The sequence below is a fragment of the Dasypus novemcinctus genome, chromosome 6 (assembly GCF_030445035.2).
Source record: "Dasypus novemcinctus isolate mDasNov1 chromosome 6, mDasNov1.1.hap2, whole genome shotgun sequence".
Taxonomy (NCBI): domain Eukaryota; kingdom Metazoa; phylum Chordata; class Mammalia; order Cingulata; family Dasypodidae; genus Dasypus; species Dasypus novemcinctus.
This window is the reverse complement of record NC_080678.1, coordinates 77895428-77918782: the sequence shown is the minus strand read 5'-3', so window position 1 is coordinate 77918782 and position 23355 is coordinate 77895428. Positions and strand designations below refer to the sequence as shown.

Below are 23355 nucleotides of genomic sequence, written 5' to 3'. Positions count from 1 at the left end.
TGCTGTATGACTCACTTGCGCAGGACACTGGCTCACCACGTAGGCACTCATGTAGGCACTCACGCAGGGACTGGCTTACCACATGGGCACTTGTGCAGGCAATGGCTTGCTGCGCAGGCACACTTTCTCTTTTCTTTTTCACCCAGAGGCCCCAGGGATCAAGCTCAGGTCCTCCCATATGGTAGGGGGACGCTCTATCACTTGAGCCATATCCGCTTCCCAATGACCTGATTTTAATAACTATACTATGGTTATTTAAAATGTTATTAACACTAGAGGAAGCTGGGTAAAGGATATACAAGAACTTGTACTATTTTTGCAACATTCCTTGTTAAAAGTTATTTCAAAATAAAATTAATATTTTTTTAAAATTACAAGCAACAATGTGTTCTTGGAGAAGACACCAAGACAGATTTTTAAATGTGTCAATTATATCACATTCCAAAGGAAAGAAACATTACATACAGTAAAGATGGTATTTCAAAAGCTGATGTGGCTCAAGTGATAAGGCCTCTGCTACCATATAGGAGGACATGGGTTCGATCTCTGGGGCCTTCTGACGAAAAAGAAGAGAAAGTGTGCCTACACGGCGAGACAAGTGCCCACACGGTGAGCCGAGTGCCCATGCGGGTACCTGTGCAGTGAACTGAGCACCCACGTGGTGAGCTGAGTGCCCACCAAGTGCCTGTGCAGTGAGCCAAGTGCACACGATTCTCCCGTGTGGTGAGCCAGTGAGTCACTTGGCAAGTTGATGATGCAACAAAAGAGTTAAGGTGAAGCACAGCAAAGACCAGGAACTAGTTCAAGGTGGCACAATTGAAAGGGAACCTCTCTCCACATCAGAGGTCCCCAGGATTGAATCCCCATGAATCCTAGGAGAAGGATGAGAAGTAAAGACAAATAGAGAAATAGATACAGAAGATCACACAGCAAATGGACACACACCAAAAACAGCAGGGTGGGTGAGGGGAGGAGGGGAGAAAAAAAAGAGTTTAAAAAAAGTGAGAAAAATATCTATTATTTGATAAATGGTGTGAGATTAATAGTCACGAGGGGGAAAATAAAGCTACAGCCCTAACTTTATTTTCATACTAAATTCCAGGTAAGTGAAATATAATCATAAGAATTCTAAAAGAAAATATTGGTGAATATTTTCATAAGCTTTGAGGTAGGGAATACTTTTCTAAGCACAAATAAGAAAGCTGGAAAGGACAAAGGAAGAGACTGATAGTTATAATCACATAAAAGTATGAAATTTTCATGTCAAAACATCCCATGAACATGGTTAAAAGGCAAAGGACAAATTGGAAACATTATATATGTCCACTGCTAATGTCCTAAGAATGTATAGGTAATTAACAAAAGCAGGGAAGTGGACGTGGCTCAATTGAGCATCTGTCTACTATGTGGAGAGTCCATGGTTTGATCTCCATGGTAAGCTGGCCCATGCGCAGTGCTGCTCCCCTGCATAGGAATGCCCCATGCACAAGGAGTGTGCCCACAAGGAGAGCTACCCACGTGAAAAAAAAAGCGCAGCCCACCCAGGAGCGGCGCCACACACATGGAGAGCCGACGCAGCAAGAAGACACACACACACACAAAAAGCAATATACATGCAAGATGTTAATCTTTACTCAATTTAAGATGCAAAGAAAAATGATGCAGTATTATCTTGCATCTTGCAAACTGACCAGGCAAATCCAGTGCTGCAGTGCTGTGGGGAAAGAAGTTCTCATACACTGTTGGGTGGGAAATGTAAACTGGTACTGTACTGAAGAGCAACTTGAACCAAAACCCATAGAGAGAAAAAAGCAATTCCCAAAATGAATGAATGATTCCAATTTTTGAAATGAATACTTGGAACAGGTCACCAAATGTTGGCATTGAGATATTGGGAGACTTGTTTTTTTAACTCCTATGTTTGGATTTATTACTTTAACCATAAAAATTTCAAGCTATCATCTTAGAAAAAAAAAGTCACACACAGAAAAGTAAATTTAAGTTAGTACTAATATTTTTATTATGGCGCAAAGCAGTATTTTATAACATTAACTTAGTTTTATAGTAAAAACATTTCATGTATTACTATAGAGAAACTGCTGTACAGACAGATAGCCTCCAACTTAAAAATGGGTTCTATTTTAATTCCATTGAGTTGTTTGGTAAGTAAACTAGAAAATATTTGCTCGGTAGAAAATAGTAAAAACATTTTGAAGGCTAGCTCAACAAGCCCATTTAAGCAAAAAAGTAACGGAATTATACATTTAAAAATATGGTTTTGAGTCCTGGGATCAAGTTGGCTACCAGAGCCCTTTATTGCAAAGGGATCAGGAGGAGGCAGTTAAGATACAAAGATCTAGTTAAGTGAGAGAAACAAGGGCCTAGAATATTTTAGTTGTTTTTTTATTTGCTCAAAATAAATGAAAACAAGACCAACCATACATTTTTAATTCTCCGACTATAACATGTTCCCTGAGATTCTGCCACTACAGAATTCTGAGAATTAGGGGAGAAGACAATGGTGCTCCTAAGCCACGGAACACAGATACCCAGGAAAAGAATATCTTAGAACCAGAGAGAAATAACCAGTGTGTCTCAAAAGGAAGCCTCTATAACGTAAGAAATATAAACCTGTGTGCCCTCTGTCCTTAGTAACAACGTTAATCTTCCAATAGGAAGAAGTGGATTTACATTACCATTCTAGCACCATCCATCCAGCCTCCTTCATACAAAAAAAGTCATGGAGCCATGTTAGACATTTGAAATTCCTTTAACATTGACTTCTTTATAATAATAGAAGTGAAGTAATAACTCACTTAAGTCGCCTTATAATGAAAAGTTAAATATTACCAAAATGCACATAAAAACTAAGGCTAATCAATGTATTGTCTCTTACTGAATGATCACCCAAATCTAGAGCATACACTGGCATAAAATGTACTATAATCCTGCTACATCAGAAATCTTACTTTAAAACAATGCTCAGTATTAATTCTCAGAAGACATGGTATAGGACCACATGAGTAACTGTTTAGCAGGTGACCTAGAAATGCCAATTTTAGAATAAAGCTTTGACTGCTCAAAATGATTCTTTGGAAATTTTTGCATTCATTTAGGTATTTACTTTAGGCAAGGACACTGTATCAAGAGACGCTTGAGTATAATAAAGACAGGTCAACTTAGAAAATACAGGCAGATATATGATTGATTTTTATCTTACAATCTACAATGTATTAGAATAAAATGTAAAGAATTCATACACCTTTTATGTGTATCACCTGAAAAACCTGACACAGAAGTAGCAATGTTACAAATGAAAATGACCAGAAGAAGTAATTTACATAGAGCTTGTTTGCCTGAAAGAGACGGGGACTGGGCAAGTGGTGAAAAGAAAGCACAGTGTGCTTTTAACTTTGTATGAAAAATACTGTTCAGTTCCATGTCGCCAAATACAAATGTGTTTTGCCATATAAATCCTCTACTTCAAATTAGTGATCGAATGCTTTACTAAAACTCCGCTTCTGGCCTCTGTTTTGAAATCTATTATTTCTGTTGCCACTTCCTGATCGCTGTCCTCTGAAGCTTCTGTTTCCTTCCCGCTGTCCCCTGAAACTCCGATTGCCTTCCCGCTGTCCCCTGGAGCCTCGATTGCCTTCCCGCTGTCCCCTGGAGCCTCGATTGCCTTCCCGCTGTCCCCTGAATCCTCGCTGGCCTTCCCGGGGTCCTTCCAGCTCTGGTTGCTCTGTGGCCACAGAGAGCTGCCAGCGCCGGGAATCCTTCCATTTTTCCTGTTGAGACGAAATTTTGTTTTAACCTACTTTGATTTTCATTCAATTTGGTTCCAAAAGGCATGAGAAAGACAACATTTTTGCCCTTACTCCAAAGAAAAACCAGGGTCATAATCTAAATGCTTAAAGATCACTGGTCAAAAGCAGCACTGACTTTCATACCCAAAGCCAGAGTCACTGACATGCGAAAACACATTTTACTATGAGAAGTATTCCTCATCTATAAATTACTCAATTCAATCACCATGGAGGTACTAAAACAAATATATCATGTCTAAACACATTTCTGTCAGCATGGCTAAATAAGATGCAGCAATTAAAAATGTCTATGAAAGGGGAGCCGCTGTAGCTCAGTGGTTGAGCACGGGCTTCCCACAATGAGGTCCTGGGTTCAATCCCTGGCCCCAGTACTTGCCCCCCCCCAAAAAAAGTCTATGAAAACCCAATATCACATGTAATAAGAGGGAGGAAAAACAGGATATTGTTCACAACTTGGTAGAAAGGGGAAAAAAAGGAAAACAGGCAGGCTAAACAACAAAAATACTAGAGTAAAAAGACTAGAAGAAAACACCCCAATTCAATTCTCAACTGTCTTCAAGCCATAAGACTAGAGCCATTGTTTTACGTTCTATTATGTTGCATTTTCAATAACAAACATTTTACAATTTATATATATTAACTTCAAAATCCAAGAGAAAATAATACCTGTATATCTGTTACTACTGCAGTGGGGACATCAAAGCAAACACCCTAGAAATCAAAGCAAACGGAAGTTAATACAATTTGATTAGAATTATAAAATGCATAGTAAGTGATAATTAAAGACCAGGTATTATGTAATTATGTACAAAAACACCAGGTAATAATTTGTGATAAACTTCAGACTAAGACCACACTACATTATAATTCCTAAAAGCACAAGAGCAGAAAGCTGAGGAACATAAAGACTCAAAACCTCCTGGCTGACTAGAGATCATTCTTGGCTATGTGCTAACCCTCAAGGAGCTGTGAGCTCTTCTTCATAGCTGAAGAAACAGGTTAAATCACTTGCCTCAGAGGCCGCACAGCTAGTAAGCAGAACAGGTATATAATGGTCTGTTGGCTCAAAAACCTATGCTCTAAGATCATGACAATATACTCACTTCCTTCCATCAGAAAGTATCAAGTTATTCAGGATGACAACTAATACCAGAGAAATAAAGACTTTTCTATGATTAATTTTCATTATTCACCCTCCTGTCAAGTATGGAGCACTGTTTTTTGATAATAAATGCCATCATCTCAAATCAAGAAAGTCTCTGTTGCATGATCTCTAAAAATAGTCCAATAACCGCTTATAACTGACGCGGGCACTCCTCCCCCTTGGTCGTCTTTAATTGCAATCTTTTGTGAGGAATAAGAAACTCCGTATCTTTTTTTTTTTTGTAATTCAGAAAAGATAAAATTTATTAATTAAAAATCTACAAAAATATATAAATGAAACCCCATATCTTGTTCCAACAATTTACCTGCAGGTATTCTTAGGCATCTTCAGTCACTCATTTGGTTACTAAATATTATGTCAGACACTCACCGGGAACTAGACACGTTTTTACCCATGAGCAGGTTATAGTCTTCTTGAGGCTATGAGTCAATAAGCAAGCACAGAAAGAGAAAATCTACCTGAATAAAGGTCTGTCCTAAGAACTCTTAAGTACAGATAAGGATGCCTCGTAGATCTGGCCAATCCTGATTACTGATCGAAGTGCAATGAGTTAAAGATACATTTGATTTGGTTCACTAGGCCAGTAGTTCTCCAACGCTGTTTCAGGAAACCCTGGGAATCTGAGGCCTTCTGGGGGCTCTGCAAGTCAGAACTACCCTTTTTGACTCTCAATTTCGCACAAGGGTTCAGTGGAGTTTCCAAGACAATACATAACTGCAATGACATCACTGCTCTGATGACTAATGGAATGTGGACTTGTGAGTTTTAAAGAATTCAAATTCAATTTCCTATTATTTCTAATATTAACAAATATCCACATAAACAAAAGCTTTTCGGGGTCCTCAGTATTTGCTAAGAACTGCAAAGTCATGACAGGAGGCCCAGTCTTACCAGCTTTCCTTTGAGAAAGACCATTCCCTTCACTTTGGAATCAATTTCCTCGCCCAGTTGCTCTTTAAGCTCTTTCCAAGCATAGCTAATGTTTGGCATTTCAATTGAGCACTGCAAGATCATGGTTACAAAGCCCTTAGGGAAGAAAGGAGAACAAAAGTCAAGTGTCAAACAAGCCTAATTGATAAACCCCTGCCCTCATGTATATATATATGTGTGTGTGTGTGTCTATGGATTTTTAAAAGTTGAGAGAAAATCCACACACCATAAAATTCACCATTTCCAAGTGTACAATTTTGTGGTTCCTGTATGTCTATCCGCAAGTTGTGCAACCATCACTACTATCTGCTTCTGAACACTTTCACGTATCCAAAAAAAGAAACCCCATACCTATTAGCAGTCACCCCCCATTCCCAATCCCGAGCCCCTACCAAGCACTATTCTGCCTCTATGAATTTGCCTGTTTTTAAAACAGGGAACTGTACAGTTAATATCTTCCTACCTTAATATTCCTGCTCAAAACCCAAATTATACATTGTCAAAAATCTGACACAGAATCTTACTGCATTGGAATTGATCAAGGAGCGCTGTTCTACCGATGTGGCCCCTGAAATATGGGCCAGTGCTGCTGCCAGAGCTTCCACAGCTCCCTTCTCCTCTATCAATTTCTCAGCCGACTGCTTGAAATGACTAATGGCAGTTGGAGGCACAGAATCCAAATACCTATGGTTTGATTAAGAGTATATTAGAAAAACGTATAAATGAATAAATAAATAAATGAGCATATTAGTCAGAGGAGAAAAGATGACATATAGACACATTTCATTTCTAAGTCACCAGTACTGCAAGATAAATCAAATAACCCTTTCAAACCAAATCTTCATATATGTAACATCATTTAGATGCCATGGGTACAATAATCACATTTTTCTGAAAATAAATCCAAATTCACTGAATCTAATTCAAACTTACCACCAAAGAAATAAATGTCATCCTAAGGAAATAAGGCTACATGAGACGGTCTCTTGTGGCAGGGCTGTACCTCTAAAAGCTCTTAATACGCAATGACCATCTTTACCTCTTTTCTCCTTCTGAGCCATCTAACCCCAGGTTTCCTTAACTAGCATCGTAGGGAAACTGTTTGATGTTAAAGCATGCCACGTTAAAATAAAATAGAAAAATGTGAGTTAAAAAAGTTCATTTTTCCAATTGCAGAACTCTTCCAAGCTACTGATATGCTAATATTCAGCATTTCTTTTGACTATCGACTCCTCTGCCAACTCTTAAAAATGAGCATATCACATATCTGTAACAGTAATTGTGGAAAGCACTCTAAAATTGATGATCAAACCCAGTGGTTCTCAATCAGCTTTCCTTTAGGGGGCATTTATAAATAGGTCAGGACCTTTTTGTTGTCATAATGCACTCCACCCCCACAAGGGCGTTGGGATGCACAGGGTCAACAGCCAGGGATGCTAAACAATCTCCAATTCCTAGGACAATTCCCTGCAATAAATAATTCTCTTGCCCCAAATGACAGTAGTACCACCACTGAAAAAGTTGGTTAATTCCATCCACATCATCTAGATATTTACTAGAATTTAAGGAAATAATCAACTCGCATTCCTATCAGGTGGGGGAAAAGGTTCATGAAGACTTGGAATATGCTATCCAATCTAATCCATCTCCAGTTGGCAAACACCTACAACAGATCAAAGAAACTACCATAAAATGTCCAAGACACACCAAACTATTAATTTATGTGGTTTCCTCAGGTGAACAGGATAGGGCAGGGATGAGTAGAAATGAAGATTTTTATTTTGTAAATTATGTATCAATACAGTTTGAATGTTTTTTAGACTAAAGAAAATAAATTTTTAACAGTTCGAATCTCATTGCTGCAAAGGCATGCAGTAAACAGAACAAGTCACAGCTCACAGAATGGGAAGTTAATGCATAAAGGTACAATTCCTGTTTGGATAAATGAAAAAGTTGTGGTAGTGGCTCTGTACACACATCCCCTGCCCCCAGAAGCTCTGAAAAAAACCAGCAAGAACTAGCATTTGTATACAACCTACACTGAAGTGTTTGGAAAACACTGATAAATAGATGGAATAATAGGGAACTATGGCAAAATGTTAAAAGAATCTGGACATTATGTTGAGCGAAGCAAGCCAGACAAAAAAGGACAAATACTGTATAACTGCACTACTATAAACCAAATATATTATGTAACATATTGTATGATTAAAAAAAAAATGTATAGTTATCCAGTACATTTAATTGAGAAATAAATTTTTATTCAACTGTGTTTTCTTTTTAGTTTTTAACTATTTATATATTTGTTTAATGTACCAAATAAAGTTCAAAAAAAAAAAAGAATAAAAGAGAAAAAGGGATCTGGGTACCTGGAGAGATAGGGGTTCTCTGTAAGAGGTTTGAATTATTTTTGTAACTAGGTAAGTTTGAAAGTATTTCAAAATAAAAAGTTAAAAAAACCAACCACAGCAACATACCTGATGGCATCTTGACTGGAAGCTTTTATTATTTCTGTTGCAGAAGGGACACCTACTCGTTTAAATTTAATTCCCTATCAAAAGAAACCAATGAAGCAGTTTAATGTACAATGTGGCAAACAACCATTTCTATTAAGATTAGTAGTCCCTGATTTTCTACTTAGCAAATGTATTTATTACAAAGGCAAAGAAACATTTAATTTTAGAATGCAATAGTTGCAAAGAGTTTAAACAGAGTTTCTGTATGTCTCTTTCCTAAAGTTTCTCTCATTGTTAATATATTATTATGGTACATTTGTCACAACTAAGAAACCAACACTGCTACATTACTATTTACTAAACCCCAGACTTTATTAGAATTTCACTAGTTTTTCCACTAATGTCTTTTTCTGTTTCAGGATGTCATATTACATTTAGTCATCATGTCTTCTTAGGCATCTCAGGGCTGTGACAGTTTCTTTCCTTGTTTGTTGTGATCTTGACAGTTTTAAAAAGCCCTGGTCATTTTGTAGAGCTTACTTCAATTTGAGGTTGTGGGATGCTTTTCTCATGGTTAGACTGGGATTATATGTTTTGGAAAAGAACAGAGATGAAGTGCCCATTACGTTGTATCAGGGGTACATGCTTATCACTGATGATAATGCCAATCACGTGGTCCAGGTAGTATTTGCCAGATTTCTCCACTGTTAAGTCTCCCCACCCCCTCTTTCATACTCTATTCTTTTCTTTTTAGATTTATTTATCCCTTCCCCCCTTGTTTGCACTCACTGTCTGCTTTCTGCATCCATTCACTGTGTACTCTCTGTGTTTGCTCGTCTTCTCTTTAGGAGGCACCAGGAACCGAACCTGGGACCCTTCATGTGGAAAAGAAGTGCTCAATCACTTGAGCCACCTCTGCTCCCTGCTTTGTCGTCTTTCTCTCTGTGTCTCCTCGTTTGCATCATCTTGTTGCTTCAGCTTGCTGCACCAGCCCATTGTGCCAGCGCACTGTCTTGGTTGTCTTCTCCAGGAGGCAGCCAAAATCGAACCCAGGACCTCCCATGTGGTAGGAAGGAGCTCAATCACTTGAGCCACATCCACATCCCCCAAACTCTATTCTTTATAAGCAAGTTACTATGTTTTTGGGGGTAGACAGCAATTCTTCTATAATGGGTTACAATCTAAGGCAATGTTACTCATTTTGTTGCTCAAATTGTTTTAGTTTTGGCCACAGGGTGCTGATTCTGGTCGACTCCATGTCCCTTTCACATATCACCATCCTTTTGTTTTTTCAGCAATTCATTTAGCCTCCAATTTTTATTTAAATATTTTGGGTGTGTTCTTGTCATTGTCTGAATATTGCCTTTCAAACATCAAAATGCCCCTTGTGGTCACCTGCCAAGGAGCCTCAAAATGCTGAGATAACTTCTTTAGAATATTCTTATTATGAATTTTAAAGATTCAAATTGTTAAAATAATGATAATAATTTGTGATAAGAGATCTTAGGTGTGTCACAAGGCTGTAAACATTGGAAGTATTGTCACCTCTCTTTCAGACAAAATCATGTCCCAATTTGCCTAAAATTCATTCATTCAAGTCATCTCTTTTGCAAAGAATATTAGAATAAAATTTGAAATTTTTTTATTTCAAACATTTGAAAATTCTTGTGTCATATAAAGAATAAACTAGACTTTCATGCATAATAAAATGCCCCTTGTAATTATAAATATGAAAGAGAAACCAATGCCTTCAAATGCAGATTTTCATAATGGGTTTCACTCCACTGCAGGACACATAAAATATGTATCTAACAACAAACTCACAGTCACTGCCATATGCTAAGTGTAAAAGTCATTCAAAGTTTAAAGAACCAATTAAATAAAGAACCAAGTTTGGCTTTAGAACTCAACATTTCTTGAATAAATGTTAGCAAAATAATTTTACCGCTTTTTGTTCCACTTGTGCTAACTGATATTCTTCCTTGTGCTGATAAAAGCAGATGCAAATTCCTGTCCTTCCAGCTCTACCTGTTCTCCCAGAACGATGAATATAGGACTCCACATCCTATTCAAGTAAAATACATATGTGACACTGAACAACAAAAAGAGACAAAGACCTATGCAATCTATGCAGAGGCAAATGTGCTGGTGATATACCTGAGGGTGGGGGTGCAGGAGGGCCTACAGGACATCAATTTAAATAAAAGAACTATGATAAATAATTTTGCAAAACCTCTACAACAGTGGTCCCTATCCTGTGGATATTTATAACAAGCATCATCTATAGCAGTGCTATAATTTAAGTGTTCAATTTTCTAGCAGCCACTAAGAAGAATTTTATTTTAGTAATATATTTTATGTAACTCAATATATCCCAAAGTATTACTGTTTCAATGTCATCAGTATAAATTGTTGTCAATGAACTATTTTACTTTTTTTCACACACTCATGGGACCTACTTTACCATTATTAATTTTTAAAAAATACAAGTTCATTTTTAAGAACTGGTAAATTCATAGTAATCAGGTATTTTATCCCTCAATTCAACAACCTTTAATATTGAAGAATTTGCTAATTTGAAGGATGTCATGCGGTCTTCACATTTGAAGCGATTTGGGATGGGCTCCTTTATATCCACTTGTATTTAGGTGGAGCAGTGTCCACACCATGTAACTAACTATGCTTCCAGGTCCTCCCTGAGAAGTTCCCATCACCCATAATCCTAAGCAGCTTTTACACTGAATGCTGTTATCTACATCCAGTGTAAAAACTTCTCTGTCCTCCAGCTCAGGCATTTATCTATACAACCTCCAACCCACCTAAATTCTACCTATCTTCAAGGCCCAGCCCAAAATTACACTACCTCCACAAAGCCTTCCAGGACTCCCCTCTAATTCGAAGCTACCTTTCCAACCTCTTACCACTGACTGCACCTCCACTCAAATGTCAGTTTTTAAGGCAGGGTCTCACAACAGGTTTGCTCTTAAAATCGCCCAAGCACTCAAGAGATAGCTATTACTAAGCACATGAAAAGTAAACCAATAATAAGATCTCCACCTTATTTTAATACACAAAAGAAATGAAACAAAACATATACCTTTGGTGGAGAGCTTTGTACAACCAGATCAACTTCAGGGATGTCTAACCCACGTGCAGCGACATTGGTTGCCACCAAAACTCCAAAAGCACCATTTCTAAAGCCTTTCAGAGTGATTTCCCTTTGCTTCTGTGGAATGTCTCCATGCAATGACTGGGCATCCTGCCAAAGAAATAAACTAGCTTAACAATACCATATGGGGTGGCCGACTTGGCCCAGTGGTTAGGGCGTCCATCTACCACATGGGAGGTCCGCGGTTCAAACCCCGTGCCTCCTTGACCAGTATGCAGCTGGCCCACGCGCAGTGCTGATGCGCACAAGGAGTGCCCTGCTACGCAGGGCTGTCCCCGCGTAGGGAAGCCCCACACGCAAGGAGTTCACCCCGTAAGGAGAGCCGTCCAGCACGAAAGAAAGTGCAGCCTGCACAGGAATGGTGCCGCACACATAGAGAGCTGATGCAACAAGATGACGCAACAAAAAGAAACACATATTCCCGTGCCGCTGACAAGCTGACAACAACAGAAGCGGACAAAGAAGACGCAGCAAACAGACACAGAGAACAGACAACCGGGGTGGGGGGGAAGGGAGATAAATAAATAAATCGACCAATCAATCAATCAATCAATCAATCTTTAAAAATAAAGAAATACCAGATGGGGGAAGCGGATTTGGCTCAACGGATAGAGCGTCCACCTACCACATGGGAGGTCCAGGGTTCAAACCCAGGGCCTACTGACCTCTGGTGAGCTGACCCACATGCAGTGCTGATGCACACAAGGAGTGCTGTGCCACGCAGGGGTGTCCCCTACATAGGGGAGTCCCACGCACAAGGAGTGCATCCCATAAGGAGAGCCACCCAACACGAAAAAAGTGCAGCACACACGGAGAGCTGATGCAGCAAGATAACACAACAAAAAGAGACACAGATTTCCGGTGCCACTGACAAGAATATAAGCAGACACAGAACATAGAGCAAATGGACACAGAAAGCAGACAAAAGGGTGGGGGGGTAGGGAAGGGGAGAGAAATAAAATAAAAATAAATAAATCTTTAAAAAAAAAGAATACCAGATAGAACAACAGAGGCAATTTTTTTTTTTTAAACCACCAATTAGGCCTGTAAAAGAACTGACAGTTTGGGTGACATTCCTGCTGAAAATATACAAAAGGGAAAATATGTGCCTAAAATGGTCAAGCCTCAAACTTTATCCCAAATTATTAGTCATTAAGCACCAAGTGTATCCAACTATATATATCAAGGTAAAGCACCAGATAATACAGTGATCAAGCCTACTTGGGTTTGAGCCAAGTTTTCCTCATCTGTAAGATGAGAATGACAGATTAGGTGAGCTCTACCATGTATACTCAGTTGACAGAGGTTTCCTCTCATTTCCAACCTAAAATAAACTATAAGTCTCTGGATGAATGAAAAACAAACTAGGAACAGATATGCCCAAAATGAAGATGTTATGATGCCTCCCGCTTTCCCAGCACGAGGAAAGGACCAACCTGCTTTATGGACACATTCTGTGACAGCTCCTGGGCTTCTTTCTTGGTTTCACAGAAGATGATAGTGCGCCCGTGATAACCACTATACACGCGGATCACGTCCCCAATGACTGCTGCCCTGTGAGTCCAGTGGCACTTGATAGCCAGATGCTTTCCAGAGAAGGAAAAAAGATCTATTTATTAAGGTCTTGCTGGAACATGAAATTACCTGATCAAAATTAACAGTCTAATGTCTTTGGTAATGGGAGAAAATTTTCAAGCCTGACTGTAGTACACTCCTGCCACTACTGCTTAGAGAATAAAAATCTAAACCATTAAAGCAGAGAGCAACATGGTCTGTCCTTCTGTACTCCCCTCTTCATCTATTTTCTGACCTAACCAGGAAAATGTAGAAAAATAAATATTATTCTGTAGATTCCTACAGGAAATGAGATTAGTGACAAGAGTGAAGTGTTTATGTTTTTGCCCTTTCATCCACCTAAAAATGCAATTAGTAGTCAGTTACTACAGTACTCTAATCCTCAGGTGAAATGAATTCATCTAGGTACCAGACCCTAAGATGAAAAAAGCAGTTTTATCAAGAAGTCCTGGATTTATCTGCTGCCCTCTAGTATTTAAATTTAAGTGTAATTTTCTTCTGTATACACGATTCTGAGAGATTTAGGTCTCTAAAGTTACTGAAAAGAAATGAGGCTATCAGATGATGAAATCTAGAAAAGTTATTAAATATAACTACCAAAGAAAATACATCTTTACCTGGCCTTTCACATGAATTTAGTTATTTATCTGGAAAAAATATATATATATAATATGTGCTATCCTTTATACTATTAGACAGGAGAGAATAAAAACAACTTATTACCAACCCGGCAACTAAATGAATCATTTACCTCCACAGTTATTGCCGTTTTCTGAGTCTTTTTACCAATCAGGTCCACTTGTTCATATGTAGATTTCATGTATTTCTTAGCAACATTATACACCCAATGAGGGCAAGTTGCAGAAAAAAGCAATGTTTGGGGATTGTCTTCTGAATCTTTTTGGGGGAAAAAAAGTCAGTATGAATAACCTAAATAAGCCTACATAGTATTCCACCTTACTGAGTACTGTCAGGGTCTACCAAAATTCAACAGCAACCACTTGAGGCCAAGCCCCATGCCAGGGTTTGAGGACACAAAAATGAAAGAGGTTTCCCAATGGGCAAACAGAAGAAATACTGCTGAAATAACCTTTATGTAAAGGGCCCCTGAAAGAGTGAAAGTATTTTGCTTTCTGACCATTGGCCTTTATGAACCACAAGAAAAATCTGCTCAGTATAGCGAGACTTACCACCTGGAAAACACCAATTCACCAAGTTCAGTGATTAGCTATTGAAAACTCCCTTATCCAATTTTTCTTTTCTTAGTTTGCTGTGGTGTCATTACATTTTTCATATACTTGACCTTACACTATCATGTAAGCTGGTAGGACCCTTCTGAAGAACAATGTATATTGAGAAGCATGAACTATTTCTAACTTTTAACTCAGTAATTTTGCTTCTGGAAATCTATACTGAAGAATTAATGCCAAATATTGAGATGTGAGGGAAGATGTCTGCAAGAATAATTTATATTGGGAAACGGACTTTGGCCCAGTGGTTAGGGCGTCCGTCTACCATATGGGAGGTCCGCGGTTCAAACCCCGGGCCTCCTTGACCCGTGTGGAGCTGGCCATGCGCAGTGCTGATGCGCGCAAGGAGTGCCGTGCCACGCAAGGGTGTCCCCCGCGTGGGGGAGCCCCACGCGCAAGGAGTGCGCCCGTGAGGAAAAGCCGCCCAGTGTGAAAAGAAAGAGCAGCCTGCCCAGGAATGGCGCCGCCCATACTTCCCGTGCCGCTGACGACAACAGAAGCGGACAAAGAAACAAGACGCAGCAAATAGACACCAAGAACAGACAACCAGGGGAGGGGGGGAAGTTAAATAAATAAATAAATCTTTAAAAAAAAAAAAAGAAGAATTTATATTGACTAAAAATTGGAAATCAAACCACTTCATGGAGTATTATGCTCAATCTTTATATTCAGTAAGATTATGATAACTGTACACACACAGATGCAGTTGGCAAGCAATGCAATGAAAGCAAAGTATGTCAAGCTGGTAGAATATGGAATTTTTCTTCTTTTACTTTCCCCAATTTCCCCCATTGTAGTTATAGGATAATTGTGATAGGAAAAAATCGAATTTTCCTGAATAAACTAAGTCCCCTTTCCATTCCCTACAGTGTCATTTAACTATCACCACCCTTCCTCTAGCCCCTTTTTATCAGTTCCTTGAATTTGAGGTTTACCTTTCTTGTATGCCACACTTAAAATCTCTTCCACTTGATCAGCAAAACCCATATCCAACATCTGGTCCACTTCATCCAGGACAACATGCTTAAGCTTGGTGAGATCGAGCTTGCCATTCTGCAGGTGGTCTTTGATACGACCTGGCGTCCCAACCAGGATGTCAATCCCATTCCGCATGCGTTCAACTATGAAGAACACCAATGGTAAGATCAGCTGGGTTTTTAAGTAAGTCCTTTTTTCAGTCTGGGGTACCAATTAAGGGTGCTTTTATCCCACAAATATTTATTAAACAACCAGAAGTCAAGGTAATATGCTTAATAAGGAGCTCCTGATAAGGCAGCAGGGAAGCATGTAAGAAACAACATTTCAGTGTATTAACTGTCGGAACAGAAAAATGCACCAGCAAGGCTAGTATCAGAAAATGACTTCCTGAGCTAATAGAGTTTCACAGACAAAGTCAAATGTAAAATTAAAAAAACAAAAACAAAAAACTGCAATTTTCATGAGGTGAGCAGATATAGAGAGGGTAAGATTATTCCAAGAATGTATAGAGGTGTAAAGAGCGTGGTGTGTTCAGGAAAATGGAGTTCAAAATAATTGGAAGGAACACCAAATGTAATAAAAGGTCTATGATTGGTAGTAAGATTTTGACAATATTCTTTCATAATTTGTAATAAACTCCTCCAGACAATGCAAGGTGTTGGTGGAGGGTTCATGTATGAGACCCCTGTATGATGTTATGCATGTTTGCTTTGATAGTTCACATCTTTTTCTATACACTTAATCGTTTATGTTCATATATAAATGAAATAAAAATAATAATAGGGTTGGTTGAAGGAGAATCCTTTGGTTAGTAGTAATATTTTGACAATGCTCTTTAATCATTAGTTTAAAAAGTTTAATAACAATGCAAGTTATTGGTGGCAGGGTGAGTTATGAGAGTCCTGTATGATATATGTTTGTTTTGTAAGTTTACAACTATTATTATACAATTGTTATTTGGGTACGTTTGAGTGATATACTTCGATAAATTAATTTTTGAAAATTAAAAAAAAAACAAAACAACCCCTTACTGTATCATATATATATATGATGCTATCCTAGGATTTCAAATTATTTAGTACTTGGCATTTTTATGCACCAATATCATGTATCAATAAATATTTCCACGCAACTTGAAAAAAAAAATTGGAATGAGTGGTAATAATGCAGCTAGCTCCCTACTGCAGCCTAGGGATCCTATTAGCTACTTTATATATATTATCCAATCCAGTCATCACAATGCTGCTGCAGGGTGGGTTTATATCTCTAGTTACAGATGAGGAAACTAAAGTCACACAGCTATTTTGTAAGCAGTCTAAATTCAAACCCAGGTCTTTCTGATGTTGAGTCTCTGTTCATTCTACCGAAGTGGCAAAGAAATAATCATAAGCTTTATGTGCCAACACTAAGATTTTTTTTCCAATACCTTATACTCCTTCCTGAATTATGGATCTGCTCTACATAATAAAGATCTTGAACTGAGAAGTAATGTAATACTTGAGTAGAGACTGCTGATTTGGCCTTTAGGCCTAGAGAAAAAGAAAGCCTGCCTTGCGGTAAAGCAGCAGCAAGGATGCAGAAAGAGAGAGAACCCAAGGTCACGGACAGATAGAGTAACCCTAAATTCTAACTGTCCAGATCCTGGGGCCCAAGAGGACTCTGTCCTCTCAAGTTCAATAAGCTACTCTTGCAGGCTCCAGATAAATATATATAGATAACACAAAAGTCCTAGGGACTGTGTCTAGAATTTGACATACCACCACACAGGACCATGTTCTTAACCACCTTGAAATAATAAAGGCAGAAGAAAACTGCTGTAAGTGACTAGAACAGGTAAGGAAGCTAGATGTCAGGGACAGAAGAAATCCAATCAGGGTATTCACCAATGGATGGCATTTCCCCCCCTCATTTTCGTGTTTACTTACTTTGACCTCCATAGGGAGTTCCACCATAAAAACAGGCCACTGCCAGCTTCTTTGTGATGTCACTGAAGTCTTTGCTCACTTGATTTGCCAACTCCCTTGTAGGTGCAAGAACTAGTACCTAAAAAGGAAAACCGAACAACTGAATCTAAAGTGTTTGTTTTTTAACAAATCTGGAATTCAGCAGAAGGGTCAACAGAATTTAACAAGTATTTTCAAAACATTTATAACATGCTTTGCAATGTACTATATGTGAAGAATCATGAATATACTATCCTTCCTTACAACTCTATTCAGAATAAAAGCTTGTGATTTTAGCAATCAGAAGGGTAGTCAGATGCCTAAAATGTATAGTGCTCCAGGAGTTTCATGGAGGAAGCGGATAGTCTCATGGATTGCTAGTCCTTAAAAAGTATTCTAGGAAAGCAACAATTATTGATGCTAACATTAATAGCTGAGCTCTCACCATGTCATTGGCCCTGCTAAACTGTTTATCTGCACTTTTTTGATTTAATCCTCAGAACAACTTTTTGAGGATAAACTATTAGAGGACAAAACTAAGGAGGCAGAACCCTGGATTCAATTCAAGTGGTAGGCTCCAAAGTCTGTGGCCTTAACATCTATGCTATACTGAATGTGAAGTAGAACAGTCAGGCGAGTATGGCAGGCCCAACATTGTGAGCTCTGAATCCTTCAAGCAGTTTGAGTTTGATCCAACAGAACCCACAACGTGAAACCGCTACATAGTGTCAAATAGAGTAAAAGCATATAACAAGTATGCTTTAAGAACAACAGCATAATGCATTCATCCAACATATTTATTTCAGTGAGGTTAAGGTTTATCAAATCCCAGGTTCTCCAAAATAAACTGAAGAAGCACCATTGTGATAAGGGCGGTTTGGTCTCTTCGCCTCTGTAAATGTCCCTCCTTCTATCAATCCTTCTCTGAGAATGCTTTCTCCAAAACTGTTAGTCTCTTGAGTAAACCTGTGGGCCCCAAAGGATTAGTAATATAGGCAAGCATAATCATGGGACATATTAAATATTTAAACATACAGCGTTAGGTCAATAGTTTTAAAGAAGTATCTCAGTTATACCTTCAGATAAGAGCTTTAGGAAATGGAATGAATAGCTTTAAGGAGAACTCAACAACAACAACAACAAAAACAATAGGGAACATAAGAGATTGTTTGTCTTGTTCTAATTTGGAGCCCTTGAGGTCTGTGTTTAAGGCAATTACCTGAGGCGAACGGCCTCTCTTCCTATCTTGCAGTTCTCCCTGAAGTTTTTCAATCAAGGGGATGGCAAAGGAGAATGTCTTCCCAGTTCCTGTCCGTGCCTGTGCAATTAAATCCTTCCCACCATAGACATGGTAAAACGTCTTTGCTTGTATAGGAAACAGGAAGCTCACCCCACGGGCTGTGAACAAATTGACTGTATTATCTGACAATGCAATTCTTAAAAAACAGCAGCCATACTGAGACAATAAAGGTCCTCCTGCTTCTGGTCCCGCAGAGTTAAGAATTCCGCCTCCCAGTCAACACCTAGTTCTACAAACTCAGGTTCAAATATATCTGGGTACGGAAGAATCACTCAACTGAAAAACATCAACAAATTCTAAGGCACTGAATTATAGTACTTAAGTCACTTGTCAGTAACTCTTATCTGTATATCAGCACAGGCCTGAAAATCAGATGCATTTTTTTTTCAGTCAGTTCAGAAATTACCCACAGTCAACATCTGTGACTAGCTGGAGTTTCAGGGGGCAGAGTGCTAAAAAACAGTTGAATCAGACTGCATCATTAATGTAGAGATGCCTCAAGAAGTAGAAGAGAATCAAAAAGAAAACACTAAATGGCATTGATCAAGGGACTGATTTCGCCAGCACTACCAATTATTAAATTCTGAATGTACATATTGTGTTGGATAAATTTTAATCACTTGTTTAAGAGGCAGTAAAGGCCATCCCTACTACAGTACTATTCACTATAGTGAATGTATATACAGCTCTACCTCATTACATGATTGCATATGTTGTCCTAAAATATGTCCTGGCTCATCTCATCAATAGCAGAGTGCTTCAAAATATATTCCAACATTATGGATACAATATTTCTAAGAATATTACCTTTGAGAAGCTTAATAGTCACTTCTGATATGGGAAAATTAGAGAAAGCGCCTTCTTTTTGTTCCTCAGGAATTTCCTATCAAGTAAAGGGTTACAAATTAATATAGAGAAGACTTGTAAGAGATCAAAGAACCTGTTCTAAAACATCCATTCTAGAAACATCAGTTAATTTTATTTTTTTAGTTAGGTGACATATCAGTTTAAAATCAATCAAAAAGACAAAAGTCTCAACAGGTAAATCAAGATTTCTAAAGGAAATATATTTTGATAATCTATAAAACTCTAACAAAAGAAAAACCAACCAACAGCAATTATATCTAGAGCATGTATGGCCAGTACAGTCAGATTCAGTCTCTACTAAGAATGGTTCCAGAGCCATTGCCAAACCAACAGGAACGTCAACATGCTGTTGAATGGGTCATTAGCCTTTTTTTCACAGAAATATCCCTCACAGACATCCAAAGGAAAAAAGGAACAAACATTTATGAACAAAGATGGTCATTTTGGCATTATTTGATTGCAAAAAAGCTGAATGCCCAACAAGGGAATAATTAAACAAACTTCCAAACATCTATACAATGAACTATGTCATCATTAGAAAGACCTAATATTTGACAACAGGAAAAACACAGTACTTAGTTAAAAGTGGAAAAAGCAAAACACAAAATTGCATATATTATGATCCTAATAGGATTTAAAAAAATAAGTTGTATACATAAACAATAGGTTACCTCTGAACTTTGAAAATGATTAACATTTACTGAATGAATGCTGAAATTCCAGGGAGCTTTTTTTATGTTTTGTTTGGTAAATTCCTACAAATTCTCTAAATCACATATTTTATAATCAGGGAGTAAAATTTAAGATATTAGATCTTCTGATTTACCGCAAACAGAACATTACTTATATTAAGATTTCTTTTTTTGATGATGGAGTTTATGAAAGTTAACAGAAGTAATTCCAAGTAGACAGAAATTTGCTCCTTCTAGTCATCTCAAGTTCATTAATGGCCTGAATAAGATTTTTATACAATCCTGCAAATACCTTTTCTGTAGGGCCACTTAGGCATGACTTGGGGAAACCCCTCAGAGGAAAACTAGTGTCCCTTCTGCATAACTATACCTCTCCTACTGATTTACTTATTTGCAAATAAGCAGCAGACCAAGGATGGTGAGAAGACCTGCCCTAATCTTAAAACAGGAGGCACTACACAATTTTATTTTCAAAGGAGGCACTATACAATTTTTAAAACTACAATGAAGTCTTATCCCGCATCACTGCCTCCATAAAGTACTAACATATCAAATTTCCTCCCACATATTAAGTACTATACATAGCAATTACTTCTCATTTTGAAACAATCAAATATACATTCTACCCATTATAAGCACAACTTTACCTGTTCTAATTCATGGTTACTTTCTTCACTTGCAGCTTCATTTGAGTTAGAATCCGACCCAGAATGGAGGAATCCATTCTTCAGCTTGGAGCTTTTCTCTCCAATTTTGCCGTTCATTTCCTTTTCCTTCTTTATTTTCTTGGGTTTAGGAACATATGTTTCTTCTTCAGAACAGTCCTCACTTACTACTTTTTTGATTTCAGGAGAAACAGTTTTGTTTTCAGAAGCTTCCTTTTTCTTTTTCACATTTTTAGTTTTAGGAGAAATAATGTCATTTTGAGATCGCTCCTCCTTCTTCTTTTTTACCTTTTTGGATTTAGGAGAATTCACTTCAACTTCAGAAGGTCCTGCCTTTTTAATTTTTTTTGCTTTAGGGCAAACAGTTTCTTCCTTTTCTTCTGCTGACCCTTCAGTCTTATTAGATTTTGGCTTCTCTTTTTTATTTTTCTAAAAAATAATTTTTAAAAAAAGTACAAACAAGAAATAAACTAAATGCTATAAAAGTGATCAAGTTCAGTTCAAATTTAATACCGATAGGGCTGTATGTCCATATATAGATGATGTTACACGGATATTTTTTCTTTCTACTAATAGAATTCCTTTACAGGTATAACAGGGATTAATGATACTAACTTTACTTCAAATGAATTTACATAAAAGTTTATGAACCAAAACTTATAAAGCCCCACAACCTATGTGTAAAAACCACACACCTAAATTAAACAAACCAAAAAAACTCACAAAGATGCACCAAGTTAACATAGGCTGTAGCCTGTTATAACCTGGGCACGGCCCCAAGCTAATCCCTGGAGGCAAGGAGACAAATGCCTCCCTGAAACTTCACTGGGTTCTAGGCCTGGTACCAGCTTTAAAATCACAGATAAAGGATACTCTATCTCCACATGACCATCCTTCTGATAACTGGGGAAAAAGGCTTGGTCTCTCCCCAAGACTTTGCTCCAGTTCTTTCATTTTCTGGTTTCACCAAATAGAAGGGTTTCTTTTGGAATGTACTGGAATTTAGTCATGTTCCTCCTAATCTGAGCATCCCATAACTGCATAGACTGATGCAAGTAAGTCAACCAGAACCACCGCCTCTCCACCTGTGGGGCCAAGTTCCTGCACTCTAGGCTGCCAAAATGCTCCCCATCTGAAAGGCCCAGAAACAGCTAGGAAGGAAATTCTAAGTCATGAACAAAGCAAGAACAGGGACAATTTGTGTTCCCACTGACCTTATCCCAAAATACTCAAGTGACAAGTTAAATCACTGTATAGGCATCGACGCCAAAGAAGCAGGTGGCTGTCAAGGAAATTCACATACTGCTGGTCCATACAAAAAATATAGCATATAAGTTACCACCAAAGTTCCTCTCTTCACATTTCCAAGAAACTCGATTGGCAAATACTAGGCGGAATTGAATTATCAGGTCTTCAAAGTGATACTCATCAGAAGACAAACTACTTTCCTTGATAGGACAAAAAGAATGTCACTGCTGATGCCACCAGCGTTAGCTGGCCCTCCAAAAGATCCTTCTCCACGTGTGTAAGTAGGTTTAAGATCTCTTTAGTCCATCCTAAGACTCAGTCCCTATTGCCTTGACTGGGCTTAGATGTGCCTCCACGCACTATCTAGCACGGAGTTAAATCTGTGCCAGCAAGGGCCCTGAACGTGAACGCGAATACGAACTCTGCGCACAAGATGCACGGGGCCTAGATTCCGGGGACCACGTGTGACACCGATCGGCTCTCTAGCTCGGATCCGCCCAGGCCTCCTCGTCAGCGCTCCCGGCGCCTTGCGGAAGCGAGAAAGCTAAGGAGAGTTCAGAGCTCGACGAACTGCCCTCGGAGAGCACCACCCCCAAGAACCCCCTTGGCGAAGCACCCGCCGGGTCCCCGAACGTGCCGATCCTCGCCGCGCGCCACGCGCTCCAGCCCGGCCCCCTCTTCTCCCGTACTCCAGGATCCCGCTTCTCTCAGCACCCCGGCCCCTCTCCCTGCCTTGCCAGGTCCCTCAGCCCTCTGTGGCACCTTCTCATTTTGCTTTCGCTGTGTCTCCAATTTTTTCATGGCTTTGTCTGATTCCAAGCCGACGTCACTAAGGAGTTTTCCCGGCATCACTCAACAGAACTTGCGTAGCCCGACCAGCCTGGACAACCGCGTGGAGAGGAAAAGATAGAACTGCCCCTTTAGCATCCCCAGTTCGTCACTTCCGGTATCAAGGCATTTCCGGCGGAAGCAGGGTGTACACGGAAGGCTGAGGCACGTGTGGTACTTTCAGAGTTCCGGCTGCCGACACTGGTTGGTATTATTGATTGGACCGTTTACGGTGCGGGACTAGAAGGCACTCGTAGAAGGGTAAAAACGGAAGAGACCACAAAGGTTTAGTTTTGTATACTCTTTCAAACACTGACCAGATTCTCGCAAGCTCCAACCAGATAAATGACGTAAGTTTTGCTTGGCGTCTCTTCAGTGTTTGTATTAGATTGCCCGAGTGTGCAGAGGCCTTTCGCGTACAAATGTGCGACACATGGATTAAAATCTCGTGAATATTTCGAC

General features: G+C 38.9%; 1 protein-coding gene across 1 annotated transcript; it reads right to left on the bottom strand.

The window, feature by feature from the left end:
* Positions 1–1992: 1992 nt before the first annotated feature.
* On the bottom strand, positions 1993–23031 carry DDX21 (DExD-box helicase 21). Its single transcript, XM_058298943.1, has 15 exons — positions 22828–23031; positions 20800–21246; positions 19401–19476; positions 18513–18691; positions 17276–17393; positions 15308–15493; positions 13874–14019; positions 12984–13133; positions 11476–11637; positions 10324–10443; positions 8400–8473; positions 6447–6606; positions 5884–6018; positions 4494–4538; positions 1993–3788 (listed from the first exon to the last, which is right to left on the bottom strand). Exons 1-15 carry the CDS (start codon positions 22912–22914, stop codon positions 3489–3491), a joined length of 2385 nt encoding a protein of 794 aa, XP_058154926.1. The 5' UTR covers positions 22915–23031; the 3' UTR covers positions 1993–3488.
* Between the last annotated feature and the right edge of the window lie 324 nt (positions 23032–23355).